Here is a 24,410-nt window from a genome sequence, read left to right on the forward strand (position 1 = left end):
ACGTTTTGTTTGTTGTAGAACAGCTGCATGCTTAATAATTTGTGGTGGTTATTAAAGTCCATCATTCATTTTATTACTATTTAAACAAATCCATCTGCTATCTTTACAGAGTTGATTTTTTTTCCCCAAGGGAATGCATTTGAACCAGTGTCATCTGCACAAAGTTTTTTCTCTTAAGGTGATTATCCTTCATAGATCCCTTCTGTTGGCTTGTGTGTTCTTAAACATATGATTCATAGAGCTAACTCTTAGTTGTACAAATTCTGCAGTCTCACATTTTAGGAGCACTTGTTTTGGGGGTAGAGTCAGTATGTTTGTGTCTATTGACATAATTTTGCAAAGTGGATATTGTAAGGCAGGGGTTCTGAAGGTCTGGAAAAGACCCTAACTTTGTCATGACCCACATAACTTTTTTTTTCTACTTCTCATTAAAAGGAAAAACAGTATTAAAAATCTCATAAATTTTAGTAAAACAGTAAAGATTGGGAAGAGAGTCATTTATTGTGAGGCACAAACTTTTGAGGGATTATCAGTAGATGGAAATAATTCAAACAAAACTAAAATTTCAAAATATGTTAAAATTTGATGTTTTACAAGAAGGAAGTTGACTTTAGATATTGATTTCTTTAGATAATTTTCTATAAGAGGTTTGTTTTTTTGTTTGTCTTTTCATAACAATTTGCACATTATAAGGCCTCTGGATTCATATACAAAGTCATCAAAAAACAGAATTAAATTCCAGCACCAGAAAAAAAGCAAGCTTCTTATTAGATTAGACAAATTTTAAAAATAGATAATTTTTTTCTGGAAACTTAATGTTCATCAGAAAGCAAAGGAGTTCAGACTTGGAGTTTTTTAGAGGAAAACATCCTACTTTTGGTTTCTGGACTGAAATTGAGAGACACTTCCTAAGCTCACTTGCACTGATCTTAGGTGGCTTGAGCAGGTAACATAATTTTTCTCTTCTTCCTTGATATACAGCTCTTCACTTTAAAAAAATTTAAGTTGAAGTACAATTTAATATGAGAAAAATCTTGAAATGAACCAAAATACATGTTATCACAAAAATGTGAATACGTTTTAATATAATCTTATTTTCCCTTGTCATATCCGATCAGTCTTTTCAATTTAAAAATAAAATTTCCTTGCATTTTTTCATCATTTTTTTGTCATAGTAAATCCCAGGGGAGTAAATTCAGGATAGAAGTATCAAGTCTGAGTAGTTCAAGAGTAATGATAAGGCAAAGAATTTGTCCTTATTGGTTCTAAAAAATGAACCTCCATCAAAAAAAAAATTCAGGTCCTTTAAAAAAAAACTTTCCTTTTAGCATTATGTTTCATAATAGTTTTTTACTTTAAAAAAATTCCTCACCTGACCATTTTGTCTCATACTTCCCATCACCTCATTTTCTGATGATCTGGTTGTTTTTTTCCATGAAAATAATAGGCCTTTCGGTTATCTTTGGTAGATTCGTCATGTTGCTCTAGATTCTCATGGAGTCTCTTTTTAATTGTCAGTCTCCCTTGAGTCCCGTAATTTGTTTATTTTATTCCTATACTTATTTCTTTCTTATCTTCTATCACCTCTACCACCTCCTCCCCCTAAAATACACGTCTACCTGGAGTACATTTTTCTGATTGTTTCAAAATATTTAACTGGAGAGGTACATTTACATCACACAGGGTGTGAAAAATTTAAAAGGTAAGAAGTATTTAATAAAAATAAATGCAATATGCTTGTTGAAAGGGTTTATGCTTAGAAAATAAGTAAAGGTTTTCTTTTTATTGAGTAGGATGAGAGGTGGGAACGGACACAGTTTAGACGTAATAAACAGATATTTGTAGCATATCTAGAAGGACAGATGGGAAGAGTCCATTTTATTGGAGAATGTTAACAGTCCTCAAAATCTTCCTAGGAGAAACATTGAAATTACTGGCCTACCAGAAATCTAGCTTTTCCTTAATTTAGGAAGAAAAACACCATTTATTTTCTTTTGCATAGCTTTATAAGCTTTGCACAAATACTCCTTTGTTTTGTTTCTTGCTTTGTTTTTTGAAATCATGCCCAGTGTTTGTGACATTGCTAGCACTCCGTCATTCTGATAGGCCAGTAACTGATCTTACCTTAGTTATAATGAGTGCGAAATAGCGTAAATGTTCTTTTTGTTGGATTAGTTCAGAATTTATTACTTGGGCTGTGGGGTTTCTTCCACTCGGCTCCTTCCATTCCTTCCCTTTCAACATGTGTTAAAGTGAGATGTGCATGACCCAGCTTTTACATTTGTAACTCTTAAATAAAAGCCAACTCAGCAGCTGCTCTGAATAGCATGCCGAGGGATTGTAAAAAAGATCATGGTCATGGGAAGAAAAAACTTCTAAATAAATTACTAATGTGTAAAATTAGTGAGTTGAGATTAGATTAAATTTAGTACATGCTTTACTACAAATATTGACCTAATTACTATTGATTTAGCAGTTTTTTGTTTTTTTTGGTGTAGGTGTGCAGATTAAGTTTGTGACTCACTGGTGGATTAGCTGCCATCCAAAGACTTGTGCTGCCTTATTCCACTTCTTTTTCATGTTAAATTGTTATGTTAATTCTAAGCTCCCTCGTGTTCCCCACCTGGCCACGTAGGTGGCCATTCCCTCCAGGGCATAGTTTGGAATCTGAAATTGGATGTCTATGCAAACCTTGATTCAGATCCCAAAACTGGATTCTAATCAGATTCATGAAAGTTTTTCACATAGAAAGGACATTAAATTTATGGAACCAATATCTAATTTGGAAACTGTATTAGATGATGTTTGGTTCTACTTTGATTTCAGATGTATTTGAAAAAACTGAGCTTTAAATCTTGATTTCGTACGGTAGTATACAAATTGATCTTATAAATTTGATTAATTTGTCTAGAAAAAAGCAAAATGTGAGACATCGTCAATCTTCAGCTTGACTATTTGAAGATTTTTTAATCCATCACAGTTATAGTTAAATATATCATTATAAATTAAATTCAATAACCTCTGTCACACTAAGTACATCTTAGTTATACTTAAACTTTGGAACATTATGGCACATTTTTACACTTAATTTGATATTTTACATAATAGCATTTTAGCAAGATGATTTGAAGGTGTGTGTAATTTGTAAGTCTTTTGTGGTTTTCATGTGAGTGGATTTGAAAATTTTATATATGATTTAATAAAAAAGTTTTTTGGAGAAAGCTCTGAAAGTTTTAAGGGAGTGAGTGCTATTCAGAAAACCTCACTATATTCTTTTCTAAGCCAAATTAAGGAAAGTTCTGTGGTTAAAAGAAGGGAGGTAACTGCTTTAGGATCACTGGATTTAGAACTTGAAGGAACCCTAGGGGTCATGTTGTTCAGCTACCTCATTTTAGACACAAGGAAACAGGCCCAAAGGGGAAAGTGACTTGTCCAAGTTCACCCGTATAATAAATGGCAGAGCTGAAATTGGAACCCATGCCCTTGATTCCACGTTCAGTGCTCTTTTTGTTTCATTGATACCATCAGATGTCTTGTAACTTAAAAAAAAATCAGTACTCCATTGTTAGAGTGAAATAAAATTTTATTTCAAATGAAGAAACTAAGTTTTCTCAACCTATGGAAATTCTGAAAAAGATTATCTAAAATTGTGCTTTTATTTGTTCTCAGTGATTCTGATTCATTCTCATCTCTCAGCAGTAAGCTTTTTATAGTAGTTTAATTCTTTAAAGCTTTTTTCCCTGTCTGTAATAAAGTATTTAAAAATGTAATTGTGATCAATGATATAGATTAGACATTTCTCTGTGACTTCAAGAACAGTTGTTTCTTCTTAACAGACGCAATCAGTTTTGTAGATTGGACCTTGAGGACATGAAAGAATAAAAGGCATCTTTTCAGATATGAAGGACTTTCTGTCAACACTGACATACTTTCAGAACTTCTGAAATGTCTTCTTTGGTTTATGCTTTAGCTCACGCAATCATCAGGAAGAAGAGATGCTGGAATGGTTCTTAGCTTAAGCCACATCCCCCAGTCGTCCTCCACTTGGGAGTAGGGGAAGTTCTGTTCACCCACATGTTGACCAGTCTGCGTTGACATTAAAGAAAAGAATCTAAAAACTATTTTAAGACATAATAAGTATCCATTAGTCCATAGATATTTATGAAGCACTTTCTATGTTCCAAGCACAAACATATTCTAAGTTAAAGAAGTTAAGAGTAGAAAAATTGCTGCAGTAGTCTAGATTTCAAATGTGGATTGCAGAACCAATGTGTCTTTACCAAGTAACCATGTTTAGATGTCTTGAGTAGTAGGGTGGGTTTTTTTTCCCATTTTTTAAAAAGGTTTCTAAAGTATCTTACTTCTTATTAGGAAAAAAATGATTTTCAAAATGAAAACTAATTTGCTGCCTTGACCATCATCTTTTCTGAAACCACAATGCATTTTAGCATGGCTATCCATCAACCACCTGCTTTTAGTGAATTATTGTGCAGTATCTCAAGTAATTCCATTCAGTTACTTTCACATTTTTTTTGACCAGCCTTTGAAAATAGCAAATCAGATTTTATATTTTCATAACTTTATTTGAGTAGTTAGTCTTTAAAATTGTATGATAGAAATATAAGCTAGAAATCAGACTAAAATAATGTTTTGCCTTCCATAGGTTTATCAAGTAGAGGATGTATGTGAGGAAGAAATGCCTGAAGAATCCGACGAATGTGTGCGCATGGACAGAACCCCGCCGCCACCTACACTGTCTCCAGCAGCTATAACTGTGGGTCGAGGAGAGGACTTGTCTTCTGAACATCCGTTGTTAGGTAAGAAGAAGAATAAAGTTTTCTGAAGTTTATCAGCTTGCTATCGATGTGCATTAGTTCTGGTGGGAAAAACAATTTTATTTTTCCCCTTAAGAAAGTCAACTGATTATTATTAAATTATTAGTTTGCAAATTGCAGCAAAAACAAAAACTCAGAGAATTAGAAGCACAAATCATAACCTCTTTGGAGAACAGATGGTCAATAATTTTTACCAAAAAAAAACCAACAAAAACGCTTTCTTGCAACATAACATTGATTCAGTAAGGTGTCAACCAATCTCATCACAGTTATTAAAAGCAGTTTTAAGTTGGCCATGATAAAATTTTCTTGGTTTTGAAACAATTCTTTTACGTAGACTTGTAGATCATTAAAGTTAAAAGAGATTGTAGAAATCTGGTCCAGCATGGATCCCTGAACCTTAGATAAGTGAAGTCACACAGCTAAAGAGTGACATGGGACCCATAACCCAAGTCTTCTGGCTCGTAAGCCAGTGTATTTTCTATTCTACCATGCTCTTTTAAATCACTGCAGTGATAGAATGTACATTCAGTTTCTTTGTAAAAATCTTGTGTGCTCATTAGGTCAAGATTAATCTCAGCTTTTCGGATTCTCTTCATGTAATTCTTAAGGCCTACCTGAGAGGTATCAAACATGTGGCCCACAACACTTCCAAGTGGGGCCCAAAACAGATTAAAATGTAATCGGAAAATATTTAACAAAGTAAATAAAAATACAAAGAAATATAGATAACATTACATTTTAAAACTAAGTTAGTCTGTAACCCACAGAGAGCCTTTTTTATAAATTAGTAGCCCTCATTTCTGTTTGAGTTTGATATGACTGTTCTCCATGACCATTTTTAATGGGTCATAGCCATCCTAGCACTCTTGGAAATAAGTCATAAAGACTTATTGACATAATTTCCCACCAAAAAAGTTATTCTTTATCAGAGCCATAACCAGCAGTTTAAATGCCTGGTACAAGTATGATGAGAGTTGGAGGACTCTTGAGGAAAGACTCTGGAATACTGACCCATGAAATGAAGGGGAAAAGTTCTCACAACAGTCTGAACATAGTGGGGGAGGTTTTACTGTTGGGGAAGAAAACAAGGCTGGGCTTGGCCAAGCAGCTTGGTTGGCACATACTTTCATTGCCCTGTGGGTATTTTCTTGTGAGTTCCTCCAGTTTGGGTACCATTCTGCTAGAGAAGGAGACTATGCTATACAGAGTCTGGGCCTGACTCTCAGACCTCCCAGCCTTCTGAGGGAGTGGTGATGGGGCACTTCAGTGGGGAAGGCTCTGTGTTTGAGTCTGGCATTAACATACCTGTGTGAAGGGGGCATTGGTGACAGGACCATTGAGGGCTGGAGAATGTTTGTCTGTAGCCAGGTTAGCAAATGGAGGCAGGGTAAGGCAAGAGCTGTTGCTGAGGGGCTCCCTTGTGAGGCCCTTGGCTCAGATTGCACTGTGAAAAGGGGTCCATTCACAGAAGCTCTGTCTTTTCCCCATTTCCTTGTCTCCTGTCACTCAGACATACTTACCCACTGTCTCTTCCTTCACTCTTGATAAATGAGCTTCTTCTTGCCATGGCCTTTGATCCTATTCCCTCCCCCTTCCTTCTCTCCCCTCCCTTTCCCACTCAGTATTCCCTAGTAGCCTTCCCTCACCATAACCCCTACTCCCTAATTTTCACTATCTGCCTCTTGGCTCCTTCCCTGCTGCTTACAAGGAGGACCATGGCTCCTCACTTGGTCCATCTCACCCTACTAGCCATCTCCTCTACCTTTCCTTCCCTTCTTGGCTAAATTTCTCAGAGGGGCAGCTTGGTGGTGCAGTGGATAGAATACCAATGCAGGAGTCAGGAGGACCTGAGTTCAAATCTCACCTCAGACACTTGACACTCACTAGCTGTATGACCTTAGGCTAGTCGCTTAACCCCAACTGCCTCATCCTGGGTCATCTCCAGTCATCCTGATGAATATCTGGTCACTGGATTCAGATGGCTCTGGAGGAGAAGTGAGGCTGGTGACCTGCACAGCCCTCCCTCACTCAAAACAAAGTCAAGTGCAAGTCATGTCATCATTTCTTTGATGGCATGATCTTGTTTGGCAATGAAGGATGAACACACACAAGCTTCTCAGAAAGCTCTCTGCACTGGAAAGGTAGATCTGCAGTCCCTCCTCTCTCCCTGTCTTCTACATCTTCTGTTCACCTGCGTATCAGCTTCAGTTTCTCCCACTTTGTTACCAGTCTGACCAAAGCTCTTAAGCTTCTCATGTGCCCATTCTCATTACTTCTTATGTAGAATATCCAATAGTTGCCTGGTTGTTCTTGCTTCAAGTCTCTGCTAGCTCCAACCCATTCTCCCCTCTGCCAAAGGGATCTTCCTCCAGTATGGGTCTGTTTCTTTTTACCTCCAGACAAATTCCAGAGTCTTTGGAGTTTAAAACTTTGGTCTCTTCCTGTGTTTTCAGACTTGTAACATTTTACTCCCTCCCATATACTCCGTGGTCAGACTAACTACACTAGCCTACTTGTTACTCCTTGAAGAATGCTCTTAAGAATATTTTATGTTGTGATTCATCTTTCGGGTTTTTACTTTGCTTGCCCATCCCTCTAAATGATAAGCTGCTTTTTAAAACTATTGAGTAACAAGATTTTTATGTAAAACTATGTACAGGATCAAATTTAATACTGAAGAATAGATACTTCAGCAAATCTCTTGGCTCCAAGCTTCTAAAACAAGAATTTAATTTGGTTGTTTAGCCAATTAGCAGCTTGGTAGTGTAGTGGATAGAATGCCAGGGCTGGAGTCAGAAAGAACTGAGTTCAAATCCAGCTTCAAACACTTCCTAGCCATGTGACCCAGCCAAGTCACTTCACCCTGTTTGATTCAGTTCCCTCATCTGGAGAAGGAAGTGGTGAACCCCTCCAGTGTCTGCCAGGAAAACCCCAAATGGGGTCACAAAGAAGGGGACATGGTTGAAAGCGGCTAAGCAATAGCACCAAAGCACTTCTGTATTGCTCAGAACCAGTAGCAGGCTGGGATTTCACATGAGAAGGCTCACAGAACCATGGAGTCAGAGTCAGCAGGGACCTTGGAGACCACAGATTCTGGCCTTTTCATTTGATAGCTAAGGAAGACGATCTTCTTGTCCAGTTGGGGGCCCAGGAGACTGAACCCCCTAAAATGTGGTGAAAGGAGAAGAGAGCCCATGGCAGCCTGGTAGTATAATAGGTTAATTAGAATTTATTAAATTTTTTAAGGGAGTTTATTCGCAAGACCCAGTCCTTGGGGGCAGGAGGACAGTGACACAGTAGATCCACACCAGTCCCAGGACAGGTTAGATGTTACATAGAAACAGAGCACCGAAGGCCAAGGGCTACATGCAAGTGTTCCCAAGGGATAGTGGGCATCACTTATTGCTATTTACATTGATTCAGGGTAGTATATGTCACATTCTTCCTGCCTCCCCAGTACCCCAGAGGTGGTTGGAGGAACAGAGAGCAGAAGAAAGGGACTTCTGCCCTCTGTAGGTACCTCCACTGTCCCTTCTGTCATTCTATCCAAAGTTACCAGTGATCTCTGAGTTGCCAAATCCAGTAGCCTTTTCTCAGTCCTCCTCCTCTGTAGCCTTTGACACTGTTGATCACTCTCCCCTCTCTCTTAGTTTCTGTAATATCACTTTCTCCAGCTTCTCCTCCTCCCTAGATGACTATTCCTTAGGCTTGGTCTCTTTTGCTGGAGCCTCTTCCAGATCTTGCCCTCTAAACTTAGTGTCTCCCAGGATTCTGTCCTGGGCTCACCCTTCCTACCCCAAACTCTGCCACGCTCTTGCCTGTCAGACATCTCCCACTGTTGTCCAGCAGATGCCTTAGACTCACCATGACCAAAACAAGATCTTCCTGGCCCTTGGGCTCTCAACCTGGGGTCATCCTGCACTCTCCACATCCAAGCAGTTGCAGATACCTGTTGGTTTAACGCCTGCAACATCTCTCTCCTCTCACCCTGCCCCCATCCTGGGTTGTTGCAGTAGCTGCTGGGTGTCTGCCTGCTTCAAGTCTCTTCAGCCACTGAAGTGTAGGTCTGATCATGTTTGGCCCCCCTCGCCCCTGCTCCTTCCTCAGTAAACTTCAGGAACAAAGACAAAATCCTCTCCTTGGCATTCAGAGTCCTTCTCAACCTAGCCCTCTCGGGACTTCTCACACCTGACTTCCCAACATGTACTCTGTGATCCACTGACACTGGCCTCCTTGATGTTCCACAAAACAAGATACTCCATTTCTTGACTCTGGGCATTTTCCCTGCTTCTCTTCCATACTTGGACCCTCTATGACAAGGCCCCCTGATCTTTGCTCGAAGACCTTGAGTAAGGGAGAACCTACTGCATTTGAAGTATTCGGTCCCACTTTGGAATAGCTTTTATTGTTAAAAGAATTTTCCATACATGGAATTAAAATCATGCCTGATTCCCCAGGAGACATTTAATAAATGTTTTTGTTGACTTATTGACTGGAATGTTAGAACTAGAAGAACTTTATGAATTATCTAGTTCGACTTATCCATTTAACATGTGAAGAAACAGGCCTAAAGAAGGTGTGACTTTTGTGAATTCCCTCAACACAAAGCACAAGTTTTTGTTTCTCATGCCTCAGTACCCTGCTGCCTACTCAGGGACAAAAACTGTTGTTAGTGATTTGGGGGGACTTTTTACTCTCCTTTATTTCTTCATTGGTTTCGTTTCTTGAACGTTCTGTATGTACTTAATAATGGGAAGGACACCGTGAGAGAATAGATAACTAGAGTTTAGTTGTTCTAACAATTTTGTTGTCAGTTTCTTCTGTTCTTAAAATTTGCCTTCTAGGTCTCTGGAAGGCCAGCAGTCATTTGTAGCCTAAATGAAGCATTTTTTTTCAGCTAAATCATATTAGTACATTAGTAATTATTATCTGAAGAAACTATTTCTTAATATACCAAATACAACAATTTCATGAGCAAGCTAAGTTATAAATAATACAAAATGATTTTAGGACTTTATAAGACATTTTTAAAAAAAGGAATATATTCATTTTCTAAAAAATGCATATCTATTGTTTTTTCACAGAGTACATGTTGAGAAGTCAGGAGAGGGCTAGGTTGAGAAGGACTCTGAATGCCAAGGAGAGGATTTTGTCTTTGTTCCTGGAGGTTACTGAGGAGGGAGCAGGGGTGAGGGGGGACACACATGATCAGACCTACACTTTAGTGGCTGAAGAGACTTGAAGCAGAGAAACACATTGTTTCTCTTTAGGAGAAAAAGGAGAAAACTTCTGTTTTCTCTATAGCTTCAGTAGTTAAAGACATTTTACATTTGTCTCTTCCTTAAAAAAAGGATCAGGATGGGAAAGAAAATATTTATTTCATCCCCTACTATAGTCTATGAATTGGGTAAGTAGAGTAAGATTTTGTAGCATTCCAAGACTCACAATTTTCAGAAAATACTAGAATGAATCATTGCTCTCAGAAATGTAGGAATCAAGCATGTTCTTTCTATTGGTGTTTTCTAGTGTACTTTGTTTACTCCTTAGCTAGTTGGTTTGAGAGCCTCCAGAGATAATTTCTGGACATTTTCATTTCAGCAGACAGTCATTAATCACCTGTCATGTACATGTCATTTTGCCAGGGAGAGGTCCAAAGAGTAAATACAAAAGTGCCTGTTCCCTTCCTGACCTGCTGTGTTTGGACCCCCTCTCTCTACTGCCCTCTTGTTCGGTGCCTCTGGTGGGTCCCCTCCCCTTTCAGTTTCCTTTTGAGTACCATCTCCTCCCATACAAGTTCAAGCTCTTTGAGGGCAGGGACTGGCTTTAGTTCTTCTGACTTGTGTCCCTAGCTCTTAGCACAGTTCCTAGCACATAATGGCTTAGCATAGTTCTTGACATGTCGTTGGTGCTTAATAACTATTTCTAGGAGGATGTAACATATATATAGATAATTATAATACAAAATCATAAAAGATCATGGGATCATAGGCAGGGTACCTTAAAGGCCAACTAGTCCAGCCCTCTCCTTTTATAACTGAAAAAACAGACAGATAAAAAAGGTGAAGTAATTTTGCCCAGCATCACATAGCTGGTAAGTCTCTGAAGCAGAATTTGGATATGTTTTAAAATGGCATTTGATAAATACACCCAACAATGGATAAAAATCAAATAGGCCGAAAAGATGAGAGGAAGGGCACGTATTCTGTACTAGGCATAGGAAACAGTGTGAGCAAAGGCCCTAGAGCAGCCAAGCACAGGGCACGTTGGAAGGACAGGACTGTAGGAATTGTAGGAGATAAGGCTGGAAGGGGTCATTTCTGCTGCATTGTAGGTGGCTGTGAGTGTCAGGAAGGGGAGTTTGCAGTTTATTTGACAGGTGTAGTAGTGGGCCAGTAGAGATCTGTCAGAAGGCGGTTGATGTGACTGGATCTAAGTATAAGGACATTTATTCTAGCAACAAGATAAAGGGTAGATTGAGGAGTAGGGAGTTGAGACCTGGAAGGAAGGTCTGTTAGGAGATTATTGTCATAGGTGTGCAGAGATAGTGGAGAGGCGGAATGTCTAGGGCTAGGTAATCAGTTGAATTTGACTATTGAAGGAGATGATACAAGCAACTATCATGCCAGGGTTTTGATCTCGAGAGACTGTGTGAGTCGTGTGTGTTTGTCCTTCATAGCTGAAGAAGACCATGCCATCAGAGAAATGGTGACATGACTTGTACTTGACTTTGTTTTGAGTGGGGGAGGGCCGTGCAGGTCACCAGCCTCACTTCTCCTCCAGAACCATCTGAATCCAGTGACCAGATATTCATGAGGATGACTGGAGATGACTCAGGATGAGGCAATTGGGGTTAAGTGACTTGCCCAAGGTCACACAGCTAGTGAGTGTCAAATGTCTGAGGTGAGATTTGAACTCAGGTCCTCCTGACTCCTGCCCTGGTGCTCTGTCCACTGCACCAACTAGCTGCCCCTTGGGTGAGTCGTAGGGACAGTCAGAAGAAAGAACCATATTTAGAAGGATTGAGGGGATTTTTGAACAGTTGATTTGGAGTTGCCAGTATCATCTAGGTGGAGATGGTCGTTAAGGTAGCTGGAATTGTAAGTCTCATTTCAGAGTTCTGGATTTTGTAGTCACCTGCCCAGAGCTTCATTGTGGAAGCTATGGGAATGAAGGTGGCCTCAGACAGTCTTGGTGAACAATGGTGGTCTCGGGCTGAGGAGAACAGAAGAGAGCTGGTCAAGGAGGGAGAGAAGGGACAGTTATCAGAATAACGGAAGAAGCAAAGAGGGGGATTTCTTTAAGCCTGTGGGAGGAGAGAAAGGCTGAAAGAGAACTGCAGCCCGGGCATCAAGGGGTCCTGGTTAGGAGGACACTGCACGACCCTTGGCCTGTTGGAGGCTTCTCTTCACTCTGTACCTCTCTTGTCTGATTGCTTGCCTTCTGCCCAGATCTTCTATGCTACATCTCTGTAGACATCATCTTGTGCTCTGTGTCCATGTCAGCACAGGCGCTGCTCTCTTTTTGATTGTCTAATGCCCCGGCTTCTGTATGTCCATGAGACCAGAATGAAAGAGTGACTTTCCTGGGGAGGAGATCGATGCTCCTGGTTCTGAGAGGGTCTGCACTCAGATCAGTAACATCAAACCCAAAACTCAAACAGATGTAGCTGCCTATGGGCCATCAAGGACCCCTGAGCTGTCCTGTCTTGTGCTTTACATGATGTTTACAGTTTACAGAATATTTCCCAGTTGCCTTCACAGGCTCCTGACTCCTTGTTGTACATGTGCCGTATGAGCAGGCTTCATGTCTCCTGTCGCTTAACAGAGCAGGCAGTTTCAGGAGGACTCGGGACTGGGGGTAGAGCCACAGAGCTGAATGTTGTAATGATGCTTGGTTCCTTTTATTGTCTTTAAAAATGGTCTGACCATAAGACACAGAAACATCTGACCTTGCTTTTTCCAGACCAAGTGGATCTCCCTGCAGTGGCGTCAGTGAGCGCATCGGTGATTAAGTCTCCAACAGATCCTCCCCACGCCTCTGTCCCCCCACCTCCACTTCTGCTTCCGGCTCCTGCCACCCGGAGCCACAGCACATCTCTGCCCAGCAGTGTTCCTAACGTGGAAAACAGACCTCCACAGGCTATCGTGAAGCCACAGATCTTGACTCATGTTATTGAGGGCTTTGTGATTCAAGAGGGCTTGGAGCCATTCCCTGTAAGTGCCGGAGAAGTTTATACTTTTGGCCATGTGTATTTGAAAAGGTCAAATCTAGTGATGATTTCATAGATTTAAAAAACCTATTTGTTACTGCTCTGTAAGAAGAATTCTGAAATTAAATTTTTTTCAAGCGTGTAAAATGTAGGATTATTTTTTATGCCAAGAAAGGTATGTTCATTAAATGCACAGTTGTTTTGTTGAATTGAACCAATTCAGAAACAAATTCAGAAATGTTCTCTGTCTTGAAAATGAAACTTCCTTTACTTTTCCAAATTTTTAGGGATTAATAACCAGAAATTTGCCCAAACTAACAACTCTTTTTTTCTTATTGTACCTTAAAGTACCAAAGTGATGGTTAAGCAGTGTTCATGCTATAAACAATATAGTTTCCTAAACACTCTGCATTCATTTGTGTAAAATTTTGAGATTTTTCTCCATCCCTCTCTCTCCTCTTTCTTCCCTTCCCCCAGAAACAAGCAGTCCAATATAGGTTATATATGTACAATCATGTTAAATATGTTTCCACACCTAAACACTCTGGAACTTTGAGAAGGGCCTTTGTGTGAATATTCCTTCTCTATGTTTAACATACTAATGACTGAAAATATGATTGCTTTCAATTTCTAGTTCCTATCAAATAAGTAGTTTTCTCAGAATTCCTGCCCTTTTAAAATCCCAACTTTAAGTGAGAGAAGCTCTTAAAGAAAACTAATTTAAAAGTATTGTCCCATATGCTTTTCATGTGGTTTCTGCAATGCCTTGGGCTTCAGACTGGCTGAAGTCTGACTGTGCCAAGATTGAGTTCTCTTACGTAGCCTTGAGGGTCTTCCCTTGCAATCTGGGGAAAGCAGGACTAGAGCCCTTTCTGGAGTCATTTTTTTAAAAATTCGTTACTGAAGGAAATGCTCACTTTTAGAGGTTAGTGAAAATAAAGGTCTAATGTTTCCCCATCCAGGCTCACAGACCACCTCCTCCCCTCCCAGATTTATCCAAGACACCCTTGGTAGACTATGCCCTGCTCCCTGACTTAGAGGATAAAATACAAACTTCCAGAAATGCAAGGTCAGACAGGACTTAACAGGGTTGTCTAGTCCAGACCCTCATTGTGCAAATGAGGAAACTGAGGTCCAGATAAAGGAAGGGACAGGTGAGATTTGAACCTGTGCTCATTCTGGCTTCCAGGATTCTCACTAGTGGCAATCTTCAGCCATGATAGTTGTCTGTTTAGTTTGCTTCATATTTAGTTAACTGTTTTCTAAAAATAGATTTTATTACTCTTGGATCTGATGGAAGCTGCCTCTAGTCCTAACATTCTAGCTTCCTTATAGGTCTCACTGAACAGGCCCACAACACCTACCTAGTGACTCACCCCACCCCCACCCCCACCTTGATTCAATATCCTGACTTCTCCATAGATGCCTCACTGCTCATTAGAACAACAGGTGTGTCCATGAACTCAGTTCTCCCAGAAGCAGCAGACGTGTCCATGTGATGGGATCCCAGCCACTGCCCCTAACTAGCCACTGTCCCCAGACCCATTCCTCACATTTCCCACAGAAACAGCAGGTGTGTCCATGCCCTCAACCACAACCACATCCATCTAATCTCAGACAGGACCACAATACTCAGCCAATCAGAAAGCAGCAGCACCAGTATGTGGACCCCAAAACAATAGAAGGGACTTTCCCTAAGTAGGCATCTATGCAGTAATAGTAAAGCACTGACCTAGAGTGAGCTTATGATGCAGAGAGACTTTTTTTAATATCATTAAAATACATAGCCCCCAAAATGGGTTTTTCTATATATGTTGTGGGTAATCACGTGCAATTTTACTGAGGCTGGGAACCCTCTCCTATTAGCTAATCCCTTAACAATCCCCTCCTGCCTTTTTAATATTCATCATTTCTGTTATGTAATTGCGTCTTTACCCTATAAAAATCCATCTTGCTTTCTCTGAAGTTGCTGGTTCCTCTTGGAACTTCGTCTGCTTCATGAGAGGCCTATGGCTTAGGCATCCATAAATGCCTATACTTGGGGTAGCGGGTGGTCTGACTCTGAATTCTTTCACCACAACACATCATGAAACCTCAACAGATCTACCTGTCAGAATTCTTAAAGGACAGAATAGACACATTTATTTTTGGTTTGCATCTCTTTACATTGGAAGAAATGAATGTCAGGGCTCAGATGACCATAACGGCCTTCCTGCCCCCTCCCTCTGTGCCACTTCCAGTGACAACTCCTTCTGAGGGTCCAACTTTTTGTGCTGGCCTTCTTTGTATCGACTCTGATGTTTTGGTCTTAGCTGCACCAGTTCATTCAGTGTATTACTATGTTTGTTTTTCCACAGCATGTTTTTGGGCTCTGTTTGCCAATTTGGTTAGTGTGATATAAAAGGGTTAATAGACACTTAATGCCAGCTCTGTGAGCCTGGGCAAGTGACTCAACCTTTATCTGCCTCGGTTTTTTCATCTGCCAGATGGGGATAACAGTAGCACCTACCTCCAGAGGTGACTGTGAGGATAAAATGAGATGATATTTGTAAAGTGCTTTGCAGATATCACAGCCATATGTGAAGGCTAGCAGTCGTTGTTGTAATTATATAGAGCCTCTCGCTGTTGTTGTAATTGATATCTGAGCCCCAGTGATGTGTAATCAGGTGGTTATTGACAAGTCACAGTTCTTTTGAAAATTATCTATTTTATATCTTTTGACATTGCTTCTTTGTGGACTGGTAGTTACTTTTGTAAATTTTGAGTAGTTTCCTTGTGTATCTTAAATGTCATATTTTGTTTTTCCTCTTAGTACTTTCAGAAGTCACTTCTAATTTGAGTGTCACTTCAGAAACTTTTTAAGGAACATTATGTATTTAAGTAGACTGCCAAACATAAATCCTTCCTAGGATTAAGTCTGCAAATTTCACATCCTTCAAGTGGATGTTCTCTGTAGACCTGTCACATTTTCATATTTGTTGTTCTTGTTGGATTTTTCAGAAATTTAAAACAACTAATTGACTTATTTGAAAATGAGATGTTTTAATTAGCTTCGTTTTCTAAGCATGTCATTAAGTGGAAAAACCTTTTTATGTGAACTTTTGTTGAAAATACAAGATATTACTTTAGTTTTCTGACTTTTTTAATGTAGTAGACACATTTTAAACTTTTGGCGATTGAAGATTTTGTAGTGTGTGTCATCATTCTATATTTCATTATTTTTTTCCTTCTTTTTCTTTCTTTCCTCCTAAACCAAATTTATTTTTTCTTCCTTATGTTTTGTTCATTTTGAAATGTTGGCAGTTTGATAGTATACATTGCTAAGTACGGTCCTGTTACCTTTAAAGTTAATGCACAGTTCTTTTAAGAATTTTTTACCTATTTCTCTTAGCTAGTTTAATGATCTGTAAGTAAATTTAACATAGGGTAGTATAATTTTTCTCACAAGTTTATAATTTTTTGTTGTAATTTTTATTATAATTATAATAATTATAATTGTTATTATAATTTTTTTCACTAGTTTAATTAGGAGAGATTAAGAGGAAAAGTTTCAGTGAAACATTTACATGTGAATGAATAGAATCTTTAATGTAGATTGGATAAAGGATCCTCTTTTAAATAATCAGTGTATTGACGCATTGAACTTACTCTTCCAACCTACATGAGTAGAAACAAGTTGGATTCCTAGAGCAAGGCTACATCTCCCTCTTAAGGTTCTAGGGGTTCCTCTAAAGAATGCTGGGAATGTCTTTTCAGTCTTCAGCTTGACTCTTTTCCCTAATATCAATCACCAGTTATGGTGCCCCAGTTTGATTTAACTAGCTCAAATCAGTTAGCTTTTTTAGAGAAATCTTTACTGTGAAGATGTAGCAGGAACAGTAGTAGAAATATTCCCAAACCCCGAGAGCACATAACCTGCATATCTCTTCAGTCCTTGGAGAGTGTGATCTCCAAACCCTAGTAGTTTGTACCTAGCACTTTCTAAATTCACTTCCAAATACAGCATAGTCAGTGGGTGGATGGGGTTCATCTCTGCTGCTGCTGGTGTATCTCAAGCAGATTGTTCTTGAGGGACTCATCTGCTACCTTACCTGGGCTGAATCTCCTGCAGAGTTTGAACTTAGAATGATTCTCCTGACCTTTCAGAGGTCACAAGTCCCTAGCCATCTTGAACACTCACAACGTTAGACAGAAATATCAGCAGGACCCTATACTCTTGGCTTCATGTCAGCCCTGGGTGGGGTGAGTGGGGGCCCTCAGGAGTTTGCCTTCCTTTTGGACTACTAACCAAGCAAGGTAGAGGCATTTTCTGCTTCATTATACTATAGGGTAGATGTTGAAACTGCAGGATATGGTGATGACTATTGCTTATTAAACCTTGCTAAAGTACTTTTTATAAATGTTAGATGAGATTTAAAAATAAATACTGGCCCCAGGATAGTTTCTGGAAATTTTGGCTCTCTTCTATTCTAAATACCTTTTAACTTGTTTTCTAGTCTTTTCTCTCTTCTGAAAGTTTATGATAGGAAAAAGAATTAATTGAAGACACTGATTAATCAGTTTTGTTGTAAATAGTTTTAAGTCTATTATGTTCACAAAATAGTAAATTGTTAAGTTTTAGAAGGAGAATTATTTTATTATTGAAAGATAAGGTAAAATCATTAAAATTGAAGAAAGACTTTACTAACGGAATCATTTTAAAGTTCTGAAATAAACGCTAAGCATTAAAATATTTGCTATCCTTTTATTCCCATGTTGTCCTTCAAGATTAAGATGCTCTCTTTGCATGTACTGCTTGGTGAAGAGTGTGAAGTTGGAATCTTAGGAAGTGCAGAATTGTAAATCCAAGTCTTGACATTTTGATGAAATTATCAGAAAATCCTCAAATTCTTTTCAAATCAAGCCAGAGAGGTGATGTTACCTTGATACATTGGAGCAGTCCTTTAATATACTAGTGACCCTGATAGAGCTTCCAAATGACCCATCTTCCCAAGAAATAAATTATTTAATGAATATTTTTGGCCAGTCATAACAAATTATGAGACAACAAATCAGTTTCTGGACATGAAAAGAGGAAATTAGTTTTTAAAAAGCTGATGCATTTTTGTTTTGCTTGAGTGTTTGTTTGCCAGTACACAACTGCCTTTCCCCCTTTCCTCTCTGAGCAGGGCATGAAGTCTGAGCTCTTACAGTTTTCTCATCCTTAAGGAAGGAGTGGGGCTCAATCCTGTCATGTAGAGCCCACACTCACTTGACCACAGCATTTGAACTGACTTCCATTGTTGTAGTGCTTTCATCCTTGTTTATAGTCTTATAGTAGTATTCTGTATACTGTCCTTTGAGTTCTGCTTTCTTTACTGTTTTTCAGTTCATATAAATCTAACCATGTTTTTCATAATTCATACTTGCCCTTCATTGGGACAGTAATCTTCCAGTCTGTCCCTACACCACCGTTACCCACTGTGCGAGCATGTACTACTATTTCTATTTGCTGTTACATATAATTGTGCTATAAATACTTTCATACCTATTGGATCTTCTGGTTCTATCCTTACCCTTCTCAGGGTGTAAAGGGAGTAGTGGGATCTCTGGATCCAAGGGTGGGAACAGCTAAATAGCTTTTCTCACATAATTCAAAATTTGGGGAAATTACTTATTTGAACGAAAGATATTTCACTTCTTTTTTCTCCCTTATGTTAGGTGAGTCGTTCTTCTTTGCTAGTAGAGCAGCCTGTGAAGAAAAGGCCCCTTTTGGATAACACTGTCATGAGTGGCATGTGTGTCCAGGCAGAGCTCCAGAACAACACAAAGCATGCTGATAATTCATCGGACACCGAGATGGAAGACATGGCTGCTGAAGGTTTGTAGCTTGTTTTTCGAATAAGTGTTGTGTGGGTTTTTTCCTTTTGGTGTTTGGGATTTGACACTTGTCCATTCCAGCTCAGATTTTTACTTTGCTGTCTATGTGGTTGCTTAGAAGAATCTGTGTTTTCTTTGGTGGGGGCACTCCATCCATCATTGTACATGAACATGCTCCTTCTGTCTTCATTCTGTCATGTGCTCCCATAGATCCTCAACAGAGCGCTTTTCTTCGTTTTTTAGAATCTCTGGACTGTTTGTGTCTCTTTCTTTTTTCTTTTTAAAATTTATTTATTTTTCATTTTTAACATTCATTTTTTGAGTTTTAAATTTTCTCTCCTTCCTTCTCCTTCCCTCTCCTCAATACATCATGCAGTCTGATTTAGGCTGTACTTATTCATTCATATTAAACATATGTGAAAAGAATGTAAAGATGTAAAGAAAAATTAGAACTAATGGGAGGAATCATAAGAAAGAAGAAGTAAAACAAAACAACAAAAGAAAAGGAGAGCAAATAGTCTGCTTCCATCTGCATTCAGACTCCAAAGTTCTTTCTCTGGATGTGGATAGCACTTTCCATTGTGAGTTTTTTGGAGTTGTCTTAGATCCTCACGATGCCAAAGTCATCCACCAATGTAGCTGTTACTGTGGAGTATTTTCCTGGTTCTGCCCTTTTCACTCAGCATCCGTTCATAATAAGTCTTTCCAGGTTTTTCTGATACTTGTGTCTCTTTCTAACACTTTGTAATTTTGGGGAAAGTTACAGTATAAACAGCATTAGAAACAATCTTAGAACATGTAGCTACAATGTTAGCAATGGAAATTGTCTGACTGAGCATCTAGTGAGTACCTGAAAAGGGCAGCCTAAAAAGGCCAAGATCTCCCATTGCATCCTGGGCCGTATCCAGTCATCCTGATGAATATCAGGCCACTGGATCCAGATGTTCAGGAGGAGAAAGTGAGGCTGGTGACCTGCACAGCCCATCCTCACTCAAAACAAAGTCAAGTGCAAGTCATGTCATCATTTCTCTGATGGCGTGGTCCTCTTCAAAAATGAAGAATGAACAGAGTCCAGTCCTAAATAAATGCTGTGTACACCTGGGGACCACGAACATATTACACCATATTATGAAGATGACTTGCATGCCACAAGGGATAAACGACATTTTGTCTTAATGGTTGAAATTGTTTACTTTTTTCAGTTTCATTATCAGTTTGTTATTATACATCTGTATGTGAACGGTTGGCATCTGAAAATGCTCATTTCATTCAAGAATTAATGTTTTCTTCCTTCACAAATCTTAGAAAAATGAAATTGCACCCTCCAAAAAAAATATTCCTTTGTTTCTTAATAATATTGTCACTAGTTTGGTTTCCTATGTGAGCTAGAAGATTAACATAGTATTAGTAGAAACCTTGATTTACAAATTTTTTTCTTTTCTTTTTTTTTTTACATATTTTATGCCTTTTATTTTTTTAAATTGTTTTTTAATGTTTTACAATCACTGCCATAAAATTAAGATTTTATCCCCCCCACACCTACCCTTCATTACCCCCCTCCCTCCCCACGACAGCATACAATTCTATATAGGTTCTACATATATTTTCCTATTGAGTACATTTTCACTATAGTCATGCTATGTAGTCGAACTAAACTAAGTGGAAGAAATCATATAACAAATCAAAACATGGTATGCAAAAACACACACACACACAAACATGATCTGCTACATTCTGCGAATGACTTCCATATTTCTTTCTCTGAGTGTGGAAGGCATTTTGCCTTAGAAAACCACCATTGGGATTTTTTTTAAATAAGTTCTTGTGTTATTATGAAATTCCAAGTCTATCAGAAAAAACTCTCACACACTGTGGTTGTTGCTGTGCTGTGCTGGTTCTGCTCCTTTCACTTAGCATCAGATCATGTAAGTCCTTCCAGGCCTCTCTGAAGTTATAAATTTTTCTTAAGGGCTTAGTTTAAGTTATTTTTACTTCAGTCACTGGAATACCTTTTTTGGGTCAAGCACAACTCTTTAGTTAAGGAAGCTTTTATTTTGAATTAAAAATAGGAAAAATAAATGTGCTGAAACAGTTTGAGATCCCACATTCTTTCTGTGTCTGCAGTAACTGCTGTATGTAGACACACATTTTCCTGCTACATTGTGTTTCCGATATGCTCTCTTGTGTACACAAGTAGGAAAATCGTGGACATTATTGGTTTATTATTATTATTGTTTTTGCTCAGCTTATTTATGAAGTAATTCATGGCAAATAGAGGATTATGGTGGAGTGTCCCTGAAAAGGAAAAGCCTCTTAGTTAGGATGCGTAAGGTATGGGTAAAAATGTTCAAACAGGAGCAGACTTACAATGGAGAAATACTGACTTAGAAACATACATGACTTGTAAGTCAATTCCAAGTCAGTTTTATAAACAGTGATTGGTTTCTTTATTTCTATGACCCTACTCCTTGTATATCACATAACTTTGTCACTTGAGAGAAGTGGAAAATAGGTACTTATCACAAAATGATTGGGAACCCCCTATCTACAGTGGGGCAGATCTTAGGCCTGTGAGGTCATTTAGTTCTTAGCAAGTAGCACATCAGATTGGTTACTAGCATGCAGGTGTCAGAAAAGGGATTTTTAGAACTTAGCTCTTCTCATTTCTTTCAGAAGAGAAATTAAACTGTGAATCCTTTTTTGTGTTTGGATGCTCCCCCCACAGACCTGCCTTTTCCCATCTGTGTGGTCTCTGAGGTCCTCTCTGGCTTTAGGTCTGTGATGCTGTGTTCATGGCCTTGAACCTCTGCTCCAGTACAAAAAAGCAGCGTTGCCTCAGTTCTTTGGTTTTGTTTGGTGGGTTCTTCTTCCTGGATTAGTGCAAATTTTCTTCAGCCAGAACCTCCCAACAAGGTTCTAGGTGAGACATCTTCCATGTCATTGGTGAGCACCTTAGGTGATCTATCTAGCACACTTGGCTCAATGCCAGTGCTCAGACTGCTGTACAGATTGGTCTCTAAAGCTGCATCTTGATGTGGTCTCGATGATTTTGATGTACAGTATGTGCATGTGACAACCTGTCCGAGTGAGTCTTCAGATTTTCATTTTACTTTTCTTTCTCAGAAAGAAAAAAATATATAAACACCAGTATGTGGCTACCAGTATATTGGCTAATGTGATGAGAGATGTGCTGTCTGTTTTCCACTTCTCTCAAGTGACAAAGTTACATGATACACAAGGAGTAGGGTCATAGAAATAAAGAAATAACACATCCACTGTGTTATTAATAATGTTCTCCCAGTGCTTTTATTAAAAGATGGTAATAGAAGTCCATTGAGGCTCACAGAGTGCTTTCATCACCACAGCTTGAGAGAGAGGCAGGACAAGTGGTCTTTGGTTACAAGGCCTGGATCTGAAGTTCTGCTCAGCCACACCCTGCTGACTTACTGTATTAATTACATTCAGCCTCTGATGTAGGACAGAGCCTTGATGATATCCACTGTAATTCCAAAGAATCTGGTTAAACTCTACATCCTGGAACGGAGCAGATAAAACCATGAGTGGCCTGGATGCCCCTGAGAAAGGGCAGCCTGTTGAGTTTGCCCTTCATAAGTATATTTTGGAGGGGCCCTGCTGGTGTGCTATGCACTGTGTCCATAGGGAAGTGGGGGGAGGATCAGGAGGAGAGGGCACAGTGTTGTCAGAAGCCCATCTCTTAGGGGTGATCTCCAAAAACTCAAAAGCTCAGCCTCTGTAGCATGTCACTAGGCAGTTCCATGGCCTGAAGTATAGAAGGTAGAGTAGAGCAGTTTAGCCTTAGACCTGGAAGTGGTGGTGAGGAGATGGAGGGTCACACAGGTGGAAAGTGGCAGAGCCAGGACTCCTGTCAAGTACACAGTCTCCAGTTTCAAACCCAGTTTTGCCATATTGCCTCAGCATTCAGGATCTGCGTGTCTGGTAGTAGGATAGTGCCACAGTGGAGATGGGTAGCTTGAGAGGTTGCTGTGGGGGCAAGGAAGGGCTTCGGCATGTCAAGTAGAACATTTTTGGAGGATTTATTAGGAAACATGGGCAAAAATAATGTTGGATAAGATATAGAGGGCTTATGATCCATATCAGGCAAAGGAATCCTCAGCTGTCAGAACAGTTCTTCGTAGGCATATAGGCACACTTGTTAAAATTCCCATATCTCCTGGTCCTGTCTTAGGTTTTAATCTTGGCTTTAACTAGCCAAGTGGGGGCGTGGGGTGGTGGAGGAGGATGCATGTCTCCAGTTCAGACTCTCATCCTTCTTTCCTTGACTTTGTTACAAAATGCGTCTTGTAACCTTTCTCTCTCAACACCTTCTTCCTGTGGTCAGCAGGCTCCTTCAGTGGTCAGGCTTGTTGATGTTATGGTGTGTTATATCTTGTTTTTTTGAAGTTTAATTTTTTTCTTTATTTTAATCCAGTTTTGCTAGTTAACCATTATGATCTGTAAAATGACATTATCTTTTTACTGTTTTCTTCGACTCTTGAGGTAATTTGAAGGATGTTATTTTTAAAATGTCAAAACTATCAGCTGATTTTCCCCTCCTCATCCCCCATTCTTTTTTAAATTAGAGTTTGGCAATCACAAATTCTGTTCTAAACTGTTGTCTGCGTAGTGATGCTGTGGTGAACCAATATTCTGGGAACAAAGGGCCTTTAATAGCGTCCACTTGGTCACAGGGAAGGTTAGAGAAAGTTCATTTGCCCTTGACATTACCCTAGGTCAGTGGTAGTTGTGGTTGAGAGGTATACAGTGGGGGTTGCCTTTCAGGTACAAGTCTCAGGGCTACCTTTCATCATCCTAACTGAGGGGGAAGTCCTGAGGCCTACCCAGTTTGGTCACCTGGGAGCAGGACCAAGTACAAAGACCTGGTCAGGATTGCTGGCCCTCTGTAGCTCAGGCAAAGCTTTATCAGATTCACTAATTGAAGAAAGATCGTTTTCTCATTACTGTCAGAGCAACGAGTTTTACATGCACTTTAAAATACTTTTTAGTCTAATTTTCTTTTGGTTTGTTCATCCATAATAAAGTGTTTCTTGGAACTGCATGTTGTTGCACAATAATCTTAGCCATTCTTGCTATCTTTCACTTGCATTAATATTTTACCATCTGTCTCACCAGTGACACAGTGATGTAAGTGCCTGGCAAGCTTCGCAATGAGTACATATCATCCCCAGCTCTACATTTCAGGCTTCCTAATATCATCTTAAAATAGCTAACTGAGACTTTGTCTTTATACAAAACTTTGTTAAAATGGACATCGCAGAAAGAGGGCGTTTGCAACAAAATGCCTGTTCGCCAGAGGAATCATTTTACTGCAGATTTTTGTGGTTTATAAATATGAACTTGCAAGAAAAGATGAAAACATTTTTTAAACTGGACTATTTGTTGATTGACCAGTTTGCTAGACAATGCCTGTGTTACTGCCATAGTATTAGAAACATTGTAGAACAAACCAAAAAGTGTCTTTCGTT

At 39.3% G+C, this 24,410-nt stretch overlaps 1 protein-coding gene across 12 annotated transcripts in view; it reads left to right on the forward strand.

Moving 5' to 3' along the window:
* PHC3 (polyhomeotic homolog 3) overlaps positions 1 to 24,410 on the forward strand; it is a 63,456-nt gene that overhangs the window by 28,196 nt on the left and 10,850 nt on the right. For 9 of the 12 annotated variants that reach the window (XM_072618495.1, XM_072618498.1, XM_072618492.1 and 6 more), the window contains 4 exons: positions 131 to 178; positions 4,664 to 4,817; positions 12,801 to 13,051; positions 18,748 to 18,907. In XM_072618495.1, the coding sequence (XP_072474596.1) occupies positions 131 to 178; positions 4,664 to 4,817; positions 12,801 to 13,051; positions 18,748 to 18,907 (613 nt within the window). The remainder of the gene's footprint in view (positions 1 to 130; positions 179 to 4,663; positions 4,818 to 12,800; positions 13,052 to 18,747; positions 18,908 to 24,410) is intronic. The other 3 variants (XM_072618497.1, XM_072618501.1, XM_072618493.1) reach the window with 1 other exon arrangement.

This window comes from Notamacropus eugenii, chromosome 6 (genome assembly GCF_028372415.1).
Source record: "Notamacropus eugenii isolate mMacEug1 chromosome 6, mMacEug1.pri_v2, whole genome shotgun sequence".
Taxonomy (NCBI): Eukaryota; Metazoa; Chordata; class Mammalia; order Diprotodontia; family Macropodidae; genus Notamacropus; species Notamacropus eugenii.